Source organism: Dipteris shenzhenensis, chromosome 18 (assembly GCF_047967505.1).
Source record: "Dipteris shenzhenensis isolate YYH24624 ecotype China chromosome 18, Dip_SZ_1.0, whole genome shotgun sequence".
Taxonomy (NCBI): Eukaryota; Viridiplantae; Streptophyta; class Polypodiopsida; order Gleicheniales; family Dipteridaceae; genus Dipteris; species Dipteris shenzhenensis.
Window position 1 is genome coordinate 21049964 of NC_141613.1, and position 16778 is coordinate 21066741.

Sequence of the window (16778 nt, forward strand, 5' to 3'; positions counted from 1 at the left end):
CTTTAGCTCCAAGAAAGCTTACAAAAGTGGATTCCTCGAGGTGCCCATCATTTCTTGTGGCGCTAACTGACGCCACTTAACTTTAGCACGATTCCAAGTTAGGGACCAATTGTCCAAGTTCCTTGAGGTTAACAAGGTTTCCAAGCTTGCCACAACTATTCACGATCAATTAGGGCAATCAAATTCATTTAGTGGCATGGAACAACAAGTGGTACAGGGAGACAAATTGGATTCCTCTTCCTCCACCAAGGTGACACCAACTGTCACCACCCAAGTTGGGGACCAATTGTCCTAGGTTCTCTCAAGGGTTTCCCAAGGTTGACAAGGTCTACAAGCGTACCGCAAGTTTGTGCACAACAAATCATCTATTCATGGTCAATCAAATCAAATTGATTCAAAGACATGGCAAAGTGGCACAAGGAGACAAGCATTATCCATAGGTGGCAAAGTGCTAAAAGTGGATTTTTAGTTGTTCCTTTCTCTTTCCAATCCATTTCATGGCCTACCATTGTAGCTTTCTCAAAGCTCAAAATAATTTATCCATCTCATCTACCTCACTCAGCTTCACTCTCGACACTCTCCACAAGAAATCAAACTCCACATTTCCTTCCATCCCATGCAAATTTAGACTAAGGTCATCTCTTATATCTCTTCCAAAGTTATGCACTCAAGGACTCTTCGTATCAAAAGGAAATATATCATCTGTACCAAAAGTTCTTTATGGCACATAAACAACATCAAATCAAATCTACTACTGAATCAAAGACACACTACAAACACCGTTTTGGACCCAAGACCCTCCAGCTCAACCTCCAGTACACAGAGGTCACAAGTAGGATCCACAAGCCAAGTAGGCATTTGCATCCCATATGGTTGCCATGCCTAAGGCCAAGATGCACAATTCAAGTATTAATGAATAACCTAAGCCATCATGACATACATAGCCTTAGGCCATGGCTAATATACCATGATTACACTTTACTCCTTAAACATGCGAATAGTCTTGTCCTCCGTCTCTGCCAACCCTAGGGCTATACCTATTAGCAACCCATGATTACTCACAAATGTGACAAAAATGGATGCACATTAACAGAGTACAAAACACAATATATCTTTTAGAAGTGCAATTTTCAGATGCAGTTGACATAACATACTGCTTTTTTTCTGAAGTGGATATTCATAATTTCTTTCATGGTGTTTGGTCCTTGGTTTCATAAGCTCCTTCTTGAGCTTCTAAGTTTTTATGTCATCTAAACAGATCAAAGGTCCTTCTCGAAATCCTTATGTATGGATTTTGGATAATCAAGGAATTCGGGATGAGATCAAGCCACAAACAAAAGGCTTGCATTGCAGAGACAGCTAGCAAACGTACAACAATTCACACAGTCACAATCAAAACACTGCAACTCTGTCGAGGTTTGTGCCATGCTTGCCGAACGATAATAAGTCCACTGTTTGTTCATTTGCTTGTAGGAACACACATCACAAAAAACTTCTGAAACACAGGTCTGGTTGCCTAATAACAAATGCGATGAGGATAAGAGAAACTTCGCAGTGATCACACATCAAGTAGCTTCAAAATCTCTTTGAACATTACCACTAGAACCTGTGCAGAAGCAACTTGCCCAAGATAGAAAGTGAGCCCCCCTTTCTCATTAAATTTGTAAAACTCCACTCTGATCTACAAGAGGATATTAAGGATCTGCTCTTCACAGAAAGTGTTGTAGATAAAACATAGTGCACTAACAAGCACAAATTTTGTGCTGCTTAATTCCAACTTACAGGGACCAGGCAGAAGGTTTAACCACGCAGTTTCATGACAGCATCGATCAATCGGACTGTTGATCAGCAACCAAAGGTGTTTCCCTCCTGACCGGTGGCTTGATTTTAAGAAAATAAAAAGGCTCAGTTGGCTCCTCTCTGCAACAATTCAAATTCACAAGAGTTTTCTAATGAGACAGCATATCACGAAAGGGATATAAACACACGAGCACCTTTGACACTTCAATTCTCTTCCTTAGCTAAAAGTGAACTTTTTACTAAAGCATACACACCTTTAAATCATTTCAATGTTGTTCATCCTCCCCTTTAAGGACGTTAAAAAATCATTGTGCCACAACAACAACTCGAACAAAATGGCAATGGCAGCTTTAGATCAAAAACCGCCTTTGTTTCTATTTTTTATTACAAGGGTTGCAAAACAAGACATAAGGCTTGCTATGTCAAAGCAGACTTGTATTGTAGTGGAGGTGTCAAAACAAGACATAAAGTCAAAATCAGCCTCACGACTCTCAGCTAAGAAGCCATTCCAGACTATTAGAGGTTACACATCAAGGGGAGCAGACTCACAAATTTAAACTACACATTATGACTGCGCTTGTATAATCTAGATTGCCTTCCTAACTAGAAGTTGGTTTTAGATGCTTGAAATGAGTATGGTGCAAGAAGAAATCAAAACATGATGCTTCTTGGTCTCATGAGCTGTTGCTGATCTCTCTTTCCTCTTATAGAACCTGTCTGCAATGGCAGGTTTGTGAGCTTAGTTTAGATACACTTGGATATTGACTTGTGCAGCATTTCAGAGATGTAATTAAACAGGTCGCACATTTAAACACTTGGTACCAAATGTTATGCTCTAAGAAAATAGGTGCACCTTGCAAACTTCATATAGACACCTGAAAATAACCTGAGACTCCCACAAAAAGTTGTCTTGCAGAAACAGTATGTATGCACATTCAGTTGATGCTTCAAAAACAGAGTAGACAGATCCAATAAGCCTTGCATAGATTCCAAATAGGTGTAACCTGTAAGCAATTATGCCTTTAAAACAAGTGTAAGAGAAACACATATGACCTACTGTTGCTCAAAGAGCAACTTTTAGAGTCTTGAACCAAACGTGGGTGGTCACTTTTGCAATATGATACTTCCAAAATCCTTGTTAGAAACATAGTGAAGGGGGAGAGAGAGACAGAGTTAGGGTGTGAGGAAATGATGCACAAATGAAGACATAATGAAAAGCTCTCATTCATTCATCAAGTATAACATGACAAGTGAAGTACAAGCCTTTATATAGGCTACTCACACACACTCTAGCAGCTAGTGCATATGGGATAAGTCCCATGATGACACGTGGCACTCACACATGACTCACACACATAGACTAGTACTAGATCACCTAGTACTACACACCAACAGTTCACACCAACACACTCTTTGGCTATGGTATCTCCAACAACCCCCTTCAAGGCCAAGAGTGTGAGACCCAACATGCAAAGAGTAGACCGATCCCCCCTCCACCGCAATACTGCAAAGAGCAAGTCCAACTATCCAACACCTCCCGTGTGATAGTGATTTCTCAGTCAGCTTGCGACCGGCAAGGGCAAACCATCACTTGTCATCCCCCCTCACTCTGAACTGGGTGGTCAATACCATCAACCAAAGTAAAAGACAATACATTCATTTTTGGGGGACAACCCAGGGCAGAGTACCTCTTATTGACTCCAAATACATTCAATTTAGAGGGACAACTCAAGGCTGAGAACCTTCATTTGACTCAACACAAACACACATAGCATCACTGATCATCATCTACCACCTCAGAAAGGGATAGATCATGTAATATAGTAGATAGAGCTTGCTCCTCAGGTCCAATAGATGTGGCGTATATATTCTTGAGCTTGTCCAGTGTCTCCTTGGCTGAAGTAGTGAGGTCAAGACGATGAAGTAGTTTGTTAGCCAACCTCACACCAATAAGCGCTAGTGCCTCGTCATTCTTCTCATCCCAAGCTGAGACTTGTGCGGATTGATTTTCACCACGAGGGCGAGGCTCCATGTGTGCAAACTGAGGGAACAAAGGCACAGCACCAGCTGAAGAACCCGCAAGTATGGCGGCTGGTCTAGGATGCCAGAACGCAATAGCAGCCTCCACGTATGCAAGTGGGCAGATATAGGTGGCTGTAGGTGCTCAAATACAAAAGCAGGTCTGAAAACTCGCAAGGCGGCTCAGCAAGGCAGCTCCGAAGTATTGCAGCAGGTCACCACAGTGAAAAACGGCTGATGTAGATATGCTGGAAGCTAGGAGCAGTCCCGAAAATGCTTCTGGTGTAGGCGGTTCTGCAGCAGCAACCCTAGAACAACTCAAAAATGCAAGAAGCAGCTCCAAAACTGGTTGAAAATGCCTCCAAAAGGCTCGAAAGTCTGCAACCAATGACTGTACATGGACAGCTCTGTTGCAGCAGCCTGGAAACCCTAAAAACGGGAATGGAAATGCTCCGAATCAGCACGTATACAAGTGCCACTTGAAAGAGATGTCAACCAGCAGCACATGTGCACACACCTCTTGAAAACAAGCCAACAGCAGGGCAGACATGGATACGAAAATGGTTGCGAGAAGAGGCGGCTATGAGGCAGGCTATGGAGATGTTAGGTGGGCAGGTAGGAGTGCAAAGGGCTGCAAGGGAAGGAGGCAAAATGAAGAAGAGATGAGGCGGCTGCAGAAGGAAAGAGGCTCCTCTGAGGAGGCTGCAAAAGGGAAAAGAGATTGAGTGGAATTAGGGTTAGGGCAAGAGTGACGAATAAGGGTTAGGGCAGCTATGGAAGGTGGCTCTGATACCATGTTAGAAAACGTAGTGAAGGGCTCCAACAATCCTGTGAGCATTTACCAAGAGTCCCGCCCTGTAATGAAGGAAGCATACACACATGCAAGCATGTGTGCACAAGAGAGGAAGAATCTCAAACACAACGCATCCCATTGTGTCCAAAGGAAGCCTGATCAAGGTACAAAAAAAGTTGTGCCCTAGCCCTCCCTCACAGTTTTGGTTGTGTGGGATTGAAGGGGGTATGCCCACTAAGGCCCCAAACGGGGCTGGGTGGGCTGTAGGCCAACCTGGAAGCAGCTGTAACAGCCAAACCCCCACCCAACCGAGCAGCGGATCAGCTGACCAACAGTTGTCCCTGCCCAACCAGTCAACACACTTACTAGATTGACCCTGCTGACCTTACAGTGTATCCATTCAACCGATCTAGGTAAGGGTTAAAGTGCCTTGGCTGGCCAGATGTCTAGCCCTTGTTAGGCCCTTGGCTTGGCCTATGATGGCCCCTATGTGGGTACTGTATTAATCCTCTTGTATCTTATGCCTTCTACCTCCTCATGTAGGGCACAAATGTGCAACCATTGACTAACGCATCCAACATTTTCGACAGTAAGAGAGCATTAGTTACCCTCAATGTTGAAATAGTGGACTGCTGCCAAACACCTACTCGTTCGAACAACGTGTTAAAGAGCTACAATCCAGAAACACCACCCAACTAAGGATTAAGGTAACTATTTGGAAGATCATGACGGGAGTGGAGCTAAGGCCACGAGACATCAAGAACACTACGGGGTTAGCAGTGACACAAGCAGATCCTTATGCAGTTAGAGATTGGGTACTGCATGATGTAGTGGCTCTTGCCATAATCATTAGATGATAAGTCAAAGGGAGAGGCTAACTGCCAATGTCATCACCAAGGTACTCTTCACTGTCAAAATTAGTGAGAAGTGCTCATCACTGCAGTGATTGATGGAGGAAAAGCCGACAAAGGAGCCTCAAAGCACATGACGAAGACGAAGTAGTGGTTCAAGAAACTAGATAAAGTTAGTGCTGAATCATTCATATCCGTTACTGTGGGGGACAGTCGCAGCTACCCAATCAAAGGCATTGGGAGCGTCATTTCATGGGGACGTGAATTTTGTAAGCAAATAAGCTATTTTGTAACCAGTTTGGCCATGGGGGAGTGGCCTAGAGGAGTGGTGAGTTCCTGAAGGCCCCTAGTGTTAACATCTAACTCGACACACTGGCTAGACCTAACTGTTAGAATCAAGGCATGGCAGAGGGGTTAAAAAGGATTAAAAGGTTGTCCCTAGACAGTACCAATGTTTGTCATTGGTTAGTGGGGCTAGAGCCTTTAAAAGTTGCCCCTAGGAAACCAACGTTTCCTTGGTACAAGGGGTTAGGGGCATTAATGTGCCACGTGTCAGGCATGCAGCCCCTCAGCTCCACTTTTAGCATCTTTTTCCCCCTTTAGGGCAGATGGCGTCCAATTCTAGGGCCTGTTCCAGAATTTGCCACCTTCTCCTACTCCTTGCTGTGCTAGACCTTCCAAAGGTTGCTGGTTGCTATTTCGTTGCTTTTTTTCTCTGTTTCCTTGCCCTCCAGCCCTGTTGCACGCAGTCCAAGCCCACGTGCACCTTCTGTGACTTGCTGGAGCTCATCCTGGCGCTGTTTTGCTGCTGTACGGCACATTTAATAGGCTGTACAGACTGACAAACAGTCCGTACAGATTGTATGGACCTTCTCTAGGCTGCAGGGACTCTGTACGGACTGTACAGACTGTACAGACAGCCTGTATGGACCCTGTTGTAGGCGTCCGGTGCTTGCATGCAGCCCAAGGCCGATTTCTCTTGCTGCAAATTAGGGTTTCTGGCTGTGAAACTCTGTTTTGAGGTCTTTGGCAGTGGGGCCAATCGGTGTCATTGTGTGATCATTGAGCAGGGGCATTCTAGCCTCACCTATACTTTCTTTTATGCTATCTGATGTGGTGTGGTTAATTGGGTGCTAAGTGGCTGTAATTGACGGTGTGATCAGAGAGAGTTGTGGTTTACCGCCCTCTGGGGTTCCGAATGCCGGTTACACGTCCCATTCACAACTACGGTGTGTGGATAAATTTGTAAATATGTTTTTCACTTGTTGCTTGCCGATGAGTAGGTGCATAGCTATGCACATAGCTAGTGGGTGATAGTTTTGGGTTATGGACACTCTCATAAAAGACTCTATACTGATGTAGATATCTTCTTGATATGGTAAATACTTTAGCGAGGACTCTTAGGAAAGGATGAGGCAAGTGTAGATGCACCAGGCATCCCAGAGCATGTAGAGTCCCAGTGTAACTGGTTTTGGTCTTGAGGAGGTTTGTCATCAGTGAAATTTGAAGTGGAGGTGCTAGATTTGTGCCTTGGTACTAGTATTTCTTCAGTGTGTGGGTAGAGTGGTCTTTAAAATGATGACGTGGAGTTTTTTCAAAGAAGGTAAGCCATGCATGCAAACTTGGTTACGTGAAAGGTAAGAGGAGCTTCTGAAGGGAGGACCAATTCAGGTACATGGAGATGAGGGATGCTAAGAAGGATATGATCGTGAGCTCGGATGAGGGGGAAGGAAGTACTTTGGAGGAGGGAGTCCAAGCCATGGGCTGAGGGAGCTATGGAGAGCTGAGGCGTCGCTTCTTGAGAGGGTGGTGAGGGAGACGGATTGGCTTGGAGGTGGGTGCTCTGTGATGACGTGTGCACACGGGCTGGCTAGCTTCATGCGAAGGATGGGGAGGAGATACGTAAGGTGACAGAGGTGACGAGCAACAAGCTTCTGGGAACTACAGAGGCTGGAAGACTTTGGTCGAGGCGCGGTCGTGAGCTGTGGAGGTTGTATTCTACCATATGGCCGTGGGCTAGGAGACAGTGGAGTACTGGACCTTGTGGGTGACAGAGTAGGAGAGATCTGTGAGAAGAGGAACGCTGTGAGGCGGCCGTCATCGTGTGAGGACAGATAAGAAGCGTAAAGGAGAAGGGCGACACATGAGTTCTGTGGGCAAGTGATAAGTCGTAATGCTTGGACTATCATGGAAAGGCGAGGATCTTGTTTGAAGGACAGACTAAGCGAGCTAGTTGATATCACATCACGAACGCACTGGGTGGATGATGACGAGCAAAAACGAGCTGGTCGAATTGTTGGTGAGCCCACGGGGCTGTTCTACAATATATGTTGCTGCGAGAAGCCTAGTCTCCTACAGGCTGGGCGACTTCATATCCAGGGTGCTTTGAATCCTTTCGACCTACTTGCTAGTATACCTGTGTGTTCTCGGGTGAAGAGTTGCATGAAGAGGTGAAGATAACTGCTGGTTGAGGTACTGTACAGCTGCATATAATCTCCTACAGGATGGCAAATTGTACTCGGCTGTTTGGGTGGTCCTTTGACTGATTTTGAGGCTATATAGAAAGGCGGCTTGGTGACTTTTGCTATCTGCAGACTTGTGGAAGATGCCATGTGCAGGTTGACTTGAATTTGGATTCTCCAAGACTGTTTGGCAAGCTCTTTTAAGGTGGTTTGCTGTTTTCAGTGTTCCAAGAGTAGGCTGCTGGGTTTTGACAGAGTATGTGCTGAATGTAGAGGTGTGTAGAGACGAGGATTTGAATGAATGTCTTTGCCTTGTGATTGTGTTGTTCAGTTGCTTTAAATGTGGATGAGGGTGGCTATGAAGGCGGACTAGGTTCTATCTTTTTTGTTCATCCACGTTTTGGTGCCTCCACGGAAGAGTTCACTTCAATTTACAAGACTGAAAAAGCAAATGCTCTGAGCTGTGTTGCAAGCAATGGGGAGGAATCCGCACATGAGAGTAATTCACTTTAAGTGATGCGGAGGGTGTGGTCACAAGAAAGGACAGATGCATTGAAGTCTAGCTACGTGTGATCCGACTCCGTGCCAGAGTGCAAAGAGCTCTGAAAGTGCTTTCCCGCAGAAGAAAGAATGCTCTTCGGATGCAGAGTGAGCTTCTTCAGTAGTGTGTTTGCTTTGTTGCGTTCCACTTTTGTTGTGATTGAGATAGGCCAGAGCATGGCAGTTGTAGGATTGTGAGGATGGCACACGACTTTCCAGAGTTCTGGGGGATGCCGTACGAGAATGCAGTGAGGTTCTTGGAAAAGATGAAATTTACAGCGCTTATGAAAGATAGGGCAACCCTTGAGATTTTATTTCAGATCATGAATTATTGCTTACAGGGAGATGCAAAAGCATGGCTGCACACTCAAATTGCTACTTTCAGGACTGCTTATCCTCAACAGCAAAATCCGGAGTATACAATGGTGAAAGCAACCTTCCTTGCACGGTTTGCACAAGCCAGGAGTCCTAATGAAGTTTGGAAAAAGCTATGTAAAGTGAGGCAGGAGGAAGAGCAAGATGTGAATCAATATCTATTTCAGTTTGGGAGATAATGGAGTTTATGGTGTGAAGCTCTTGTTCCAAAGGTACCGCCTCAGATGATCAAGCGTGATCGTTTCATAGCTGGCCTAAAGCCTATACTCAGATTGAAAGTGGGGCTGAAGAATCTGGATAGTTATGAGGATGCAATCAGAGTGGCCAGGGAGAAGGAATGGAAGGTCAAGAGACTGAGGCAACTTGGCATGCAAGAGGAGCCTAAGAATTTGATTGGAAGTCCAGAAGTAATAAAGGCTTATGCAGAGAGAGAGCCGGTGTCTATTCCTGTGCATGATGATTCCCTGAAGAAGGACTTGCATGATGCTGTAGAGCATATGAAGTCGCTCAGTCTGAATTGGATGGAGACTGCAGGAAGAGGAAGAGGAAGAGGCTAAGGTGTGCAAAATAACAAAAGAGAGATGCACAGGCTGGGAGTGAAGGAAATTCAGCTGGAATAGGTAGAGGACGGGGATACATGAACAATGTGAAGTGCTGGAACTGTGGAGAATGGGGACATATCAGCCCTCACTGTGAAACCAGCAAGAGTAGGTAGAGAAGTTTATCCTGTAATGTAGAAGACAAATGATAGGTTAGGAGACTTTAATGTGGAAGTGAAGGATTTGAAACAGCCCTCTACCAGTGGAGTCAAATGAGAAGATAAGGGAAAAGGGAAGGCAATCAGCCTGATTAGGGTGGAGACAATTCCGGAGATCATGCCAATGGCAAAGAGAACAAGGAGTGCAACAGGAGAAAATGGACCCTCTGCAAAAAAAGGGAAGCATGTGGAGTTTGATCTCAACCCTCAGCCTAAAAAGAAGAGTCGGAGGCCCAGGAAGCATTATAAAACTTCAGATTTGTATATTTGTCAAGGACAAAAGGAATACACACTGATGAATGATTTGAAGGGGAGGACAACCAATAGAACTTTTGCACAGTTACTTGGTTTGTGCCCGAAGCTCAAGAGAGAATGGAAGAAGTTGGCTAATCCCAAGAAAAGTAATGAGCAGGAGCCTACAAGAGGAGAGATGGAGAAGAGGTCCGTGGAAGATCTTCCAAATATATGCCCATCAGTGGATGCATGGTGTAGAGGTATGAGTGTTGGAGAGGCATATGTTGATGGTGGAGCACAGATAAGTGTATTGACTCAGGGATGTATGGAGAGGTTGGGGCTAAAACTGAATGCACATTCAAATTTTAGGCTTCGTTTGGCAAACCATGCAAAGATGAAGTGTCTGGGTATATGCACACGAGTAGTAGTGGATGCTTTTGGAGTATCATGTTGCATTAATTGCCACATTATGCCTATTGGTTTGGGAGCATACCCGCTGATTTTGGGCAGACCTTGGCTCAGACAGGTGGGAGCAATACAAAACTTGAAGATGGGTACAATTACAGTGCATAATAACAAGGGAAAGGTTAAGAAATTTGATATGAGCAACAGACGGGAAATAGAGGAAGAACCAGAAGAAACAAGCATGAAAGAGGAGTCAGACAGTGAGACAAAAGAAGAGAGTACTACATCTGAGGAGGGACAAGTATCATTTCGGTTCAAAGAGTTTGATGCATATAAGTAGCAGAGATACAAGAAGCTAAGGAGAAGAGTAAGCTTGAAGACATGCATAACTTGATGCAACCCCCACCTTCCTAGACAGAGAGAAGAGATATTGCTGTCCATGCTGAATTCCAGTCTCGAAGAAGTGGAGAAGGAGAGTATCTGAAGGTCATTCATCAGTATCCAAAGGTATTCATTACTTCACATGAAAAGATCAGGGGCTTCTAATGTAAGCCGATGCACACTGAGCTAAAAGAAGGCAGCAGTCCTGTTTTTCAGAAGTTGAGAAGGATACATAGAGAGCCTTTGCCTGTGCTAAGAGACGAGTTAAATAAGTTGCTCAAGGCTCAGCTGATTTATCCGGTGGAGCATTCAGATTGGGGCAGTCCAGTGGTAATCATTCCCAAGCACACAGGAGGATGGAGAGTATGCATTGATTACAAACCTCGTAATGCGGTAACAAAAAGCAATCATTATCTTCTTCCTTTTATTGATGATATATTGGATAGAGTGGCAGGGTATGAAAAGTACAGTGTGTGTGATAAATATTCTGGATACTTCCAAACCTCAATTGCAGAGGAAGATAAAATCAAAACTACATTTATCACACCCTGGGGTTACTTTTGTTACAGAGTAGTGCCATTTGGATTGAAGAATGCAACGGCATGGTATCAGGAGAATACTGATGAAGTGTTAGACCCTTTCATTGATAAATTTGTGAGAGCATTTTTGGATGATATATGTGCGTACAGTTCCAAGAGAGAGCATGCATGGAGGCTAGATCAAGTGTTCCACAAAATGGATGAAGCAGGAGCACAATTCAATCCATGGAAGTGTCATTTTGGATGCTCTAGAGTGAAGTTATTGGGACATATAGTGTCTCAAAATGGCATTGAACCTGAGCCAGAGAAGATGAAAGCCCTTATCTTAGTTCCAACTCCCTTTATATCTAAACAGTTGCAGACTTTTGTGCAGAAAGTGAAGTATATGACAAGGTTGATACATTTAGTCTCTCAGCTGTTGTATCCCTTGCAACAAGCTATGAAAGAAGAACCTGTGCAATGGAGTGAGGATTGTGAAAGAGTGTTTAATAAAGCGAAGGAAGTGTTGGGAGAGATTGTATGTGTGAAAGCTCCAGATTTCTCTCAAACCTTTTATGTAAACCCTTCATTTGGACCAGATGCTGTGGGAGCCATCTTACTCCAGAAAGGGGAGTCGTCCCATTATATGAGGCCTGTATATTTGCTAGCAGAGTTAAGACAAAAGCAGAGAGGAGATACACTGAGGCTGAACTGATTCTGTCAAGTTTAGTGTATGCTTGCAGGAAGTTCAGAGCATATCTTATCTCGAAGCCATTTATTGTTTTGACTTGCTATCCTTTATTGCCTCAGCTAGTTAATAATTCAACACTTTCTCGAAGTATGATGAAGTGGTTGGTTGAGCTATAAGAATATACTTTCTCATTTTTGGTGGAGAGCACTTCCAGAGCCACACTGGCATATCTGTTAACATACAAAGAAGGTCCCATTTTGGTGAAAGACATGGAAAAGATGAAGAGGAGCATGCTATCATTCCAGGAGCATGTATCTTACATTTTGATGGTTCGTACAGGAAGAGTTTACATCAGGCTAATGGAGGCTATGTGATTAGTGATTCAGAGGGCAAGCTGATTCAGAAGGAGGGAGTTTATCTGGAAGCTGGAAGCAATAATGAGGCGGAGTATGCAGCATTATATGAGGGGTTACAGGCTGCACTAAAGCAGAAAATTCAGAAGATAATGATTAGGGGAGATTCTCTATTAGTAGTGAAGGAGGTCCTGGGAAGTTGGCAAGCAAGAAACCCGAGGTTGAGAGGGTATCTAGCCAAAATAAGAAGGCTGCTTCATCAATTTACAGCATGGAATATCCAGCATGTGCAAAGGGAGGATAATCATATATACCTTTGTAAGACTAGAATAAGTCCAATCATACAAATTTAGAATTTTTGTTGTTCTAAAGATCAAAAATCTACAAAGAAAATAAAAGAGAAAATAAAAGAGAAGAAAAAAGAGGTAAACAAAAACTTTTATGAAAAGCAAAAGGAAGACATACTTAGCAAGCAAAGCAACACTTATGTCGTCATCAGTGCCCAAGCATAAGCAGCTATACTAGGTTTCTAAAGGGAGGATAATCAAATGGCACATGAATTGGCTCAGGAAATGAGTGATTAAGACCCAGTGATAGCAAAGCTTCAAGATCCAGTGTACAAAGGGAGAGAATTCCTGGCTCACGTAGTGGATTTCTTATTTACTGGACATTTGCCTCAGAAGCTTAAGAAGAGTCAGAAGTATCACTTCATACGGAAGTGCAGACAGTGTATGATGATTGATGATGAGCTTTACATGAGAGGGGCTGATCAGGTTTTGAGGAGAGTGCCCTGGAGAGAAGAGATATATTATATACTGTCATCCAGTCATGAAGGAGCTTGTGGAGGACACTATTCTTTTAAGATTGCACTGCAGAAAATACTTCTAGAGGGTTATGTGTGGCCTTCAATACAAAAGGATGTGCAACACTGGTGTAGATCCTGCCATGAATGTCAAAGGATGGGAAAAAGAACTCTTAAAATGGAGCCGAGAAATATTATGCTAGTTTATGATATTTTTGAGTTAGAAGCCCTTGAGAAATTCAAGAAATGGAGGGCAAAGGTGGACAAAGAAAAAGGAAAGAAAGTCAAGACTTTAGAACACACTGCGGGGGAGTATTCACGTCAGATGAATTCAATGCTTGTTGCAAGAAGAATGGTATAAAATGGTAGTTGATGACAGCACATAGATCCCAGCAAATCAGGGTGGGAGAGCGGAAGAATCAAGCAATAGTAGCGACAGTTTTGAGCATGTTGAGAGGCAAGAATGTCCCAGGTCTTTTTGGGTGGAGGAAATCATCAATACATTGTCCACATCCGTAACAGGACCATGACTAAAGCAGCTGTGAGAAAGACACCTCTAGAGGCCTACTCAGGTAAGATACCTATCAAAAACATTTAAGAGTTTTTGGTTCTGACACATGTGTGCATGTCCACAAAGACACCACAAGCAGATTAGATTCAAGAAGCAGGAAATTCATGTTCGTTGGATACAGTGACGAGTCTAAGGCTTAACGATTGTACGACAAAGAAACAAATAAGATGCTGGAAAGTAGGAATATAGTCTTCCAAGAGACTAAGCCCTATCTAGACAACGAAACAGTCTCTACACCTGCATTACTTTCGCTGATGCCCCAGATCAAAACAAAGGAAGCCAAGCAAGGTCAAGAATCGGAATCAGAAAAGTCAGAGCCAACAAAGAAGAAGAAAAGTACACAGAAAGGTTGGTGGCCAAGGGTTACTCAGAGGATGAAGGTCTAGATTATGATGAGACATTTGCACCAACGGCCTGGATGGAAACAATTCAGACACTGATAGCACTAGCTTCCCAATATAAGTAGGTGGATGTGAAGCCTTCTCTCAATGGAGACTTGGAAAAGGAAGCCTATGTGGAGCAGCCAGGAGGATTTCAAACCAAGAGGACCATGGTGTGCAGACTAAAGAAGGTGCTCTATGTGCTAAAATAAACTCCCCGAGCATGGTACCAACAGCTCAATGAGTACTTCTCACATATTGATCTTTCTTAAAGCAAATAAGAAAGGTAAACACTCTCTTTGCATGAAGAGTTTGAAATGACTGACCTTGGTCTGTTGCATTGCTTTTTGGAGATACAGATATGGCAGGAGGAAGAAAGGACTTTCATCTCTCAAGAAATGTACTGTCATGAGATTCTGAGGCAGTTCCAAATAGAAGCATGCGAAGCAGCGATGATGCCCATGGAATTCGGGGACAAACTCAGCAAAGAAGATGTTTCCGAGCTGGTGGATCCAACCAAGTATCGACAAAGTTACTTGTGGGGATCTTGATCTACCTCACAAACACTAGTCCTAACATTGTATTCTCAATGGGACTACTTTGCCAGTTCTCATCAAAACCTGACAGAATCATCAGCAAGATTGCTTACGGGTTTTATAGTGCTTGTGTTAGAAAACACAGTTGGAGGTTGCTTACACTCCCCGCAGAGTAAGATTATGAAACGTATGCCTAGGAAATCACATATTGCTATTTCAAATCTCAATTCTTTCCTTAATGTGTACACCAAGCAAATGGAGAAAACCTGATACAAAAGAATCTGTTCAGTGTGTCATCATCTAGAAGACCGGTTCTGCCTAGAATGTCGTCTACCTCCTGCTGGCACCTTAGAATCTTTGTCAGCTTGTGTGCTCTCCTAGAGCTTCAGTGGCCTGCATAGTGATGCCTTGCAAACAGACCTCCTTGCTACTCCGGTGGAAAGCCAATCATAAGGCACCGTTTGCACCCTAATCCTTGGCCTCCTTGCTGCTTCCATCTGCAGGTAATGGTGAGGTACAAGTCTCCCTGACTGTTCTTTCTTGCTGCTCAAATGGCAGCCGGTGGTGAGGCTCTATCACTGAATTCTCTGGACCTCCCTGCTGCTTGAACTCCAGCCCAGACTGAGGCACCAGAGGCTCCTGACTGCCTGCCCCCCCAAGGGGCCTTTATATAGGGCTGGATGCCCTGCCGACATCGCCAACCCAGTCTGGCCCTGTTTACTGAATAGCTGACCAGTCCAGCAGCCTATAAATAATTCTGTACCTGATGCCTTTTTACCTGCTCTGACCTACTCCCTTCTAGGCGTCTGCGCTGTCCCTGACCTGCCACTAGAGACCTGATCTATCTGCTCACCTGCTCCATTAGCTGCCCCGACATGATACTTCCCCAGCTCCTGTCTGCAGGGCCTTCATCACAGCCCTAGCGGGCCATGTGTGCTGCCCTATGTTCAGCCCTTGCAGTATCTTCTGCTCCAGCCATCTACAAATCATCTCACAGCCTCCTGTCTGCTCCACCCACCTGTATGAGCTGCTGCCAACAAGGTACAGATCCCAGAATGACACTGTACTTGCACACATGGCAGCCTGCATGCTGCCCAAGCATCCCTGCAGACCATCTCAGATCTGCCCCGATGGACAGTCTCAGCCCACGTGGCATCGGTCAGACCCTGCAGGTACACCTCTCTCATGTCCTCATTCAGAAGCTCACAAGTGGGGAGGTGACCTTGATAATCCCAACACCCCCTCTCACCAACAACCCACCGTGGGCCAACACCTGCACGTCGATGTAGATGCTCTCTCACTAAGAAGCACTTAGGAACAAATTGAAGATGTCCTCGATCATTGGTCTTTGAACTCACAGTTCCTGCCCTTCCACTTTCACTACACAGGTACAATCCACGTATCCCCAAAGGTCAATGGCACCACCATTCTTGATCACGGACCCACCAGTGTTCTCCAGCAATCTTGGTACAACTATTAGGACTATCCAGCTGTCCCCCTCACTATCAAAGAACAGTCTAGAACCTGCGAAGCACTATGCTCCAAAGGTCTATTTCAACCTAACTCCACCGTGGCAATACCCGCAACCAAGTGCTCCACTTGAACAATAAGATCCTAGTGGCTGATCCACCTAGATTCCCAAGACAATTGTCTTTCCATAAATCCTGGACCATGAGCTCCACATGAGCTCGCAACTAAGTAATCCTCCAACAACAATATAACCTTTTCACCTGTAGATGTTCCCATCTCCACTATAAAGGCTTCAACGAGTTCACCATGTTCTACTTCTAGTAATCTGCAAACGAGCTTTGAAGAAGCTAGAAGACTTCCCCCTGGGCCTACGAGGAAGGCTTTCACCCTCCAGTACCTCAATACTTGAGAAACTTGAGGAATCGACCACATGAGCTCTCAACTGAGTAATCCACCAGCAACAATATAACCTTTTGACCTGTAGATGGTCCCATCTCCATCATAAAGGCTTCAACAGATTCACAATGTTCTACTTCCAGTAACCTGCAACCAAGCTTTGAAGAAGCATAGAAGACTTCCCCCTGGGCCTACAACGAAGGCTTTCACCCTCTAGTCCATCAATACCTGAGAAACTTGCGGAATCAACCAGTGACGCAGGGGGAGAAACTAAAATCCAACCCGAGCAGGAACAAATATCTCTTTCATCCCCGAGAGAGGGGGAACAATTGAAATCCTACCCATAAACGCATTGTTTCGCCTCAAAAAAATGGTTTCTGGGCAAACGCATCATGTATTTACCCATACCTGTACGTCCATATTATTTCAATCCGCCCGTATTCC

The 16778-nt window shown here is 44.4% G+C and overlaps 1 protein-coding gene across 1 annotated transcript in view; it reads right to left on the bottom strand.

The window, feature by feature from the left end:
• Window positions 1-1633: 1633 nt before the first annotated feature.
• Window positions 1634-16778, bottom strand: part of LOC147890940 (hexokinase-1 protein) — a 43217-nt gene continuing 28072 nt past the window's right edge. Inside the window, exon 3 of the mRNA XM_087389975.1 lies at window positions 1634-1920. Coding sequence (XP_087246101.1) covers window positions 1830-1920 — 91 coding nt within the window. The 3' untranslated portion in view covers window positions 1634-1829. The remainder of the gene's footprint in view (window positions 1921-16778) is intronic.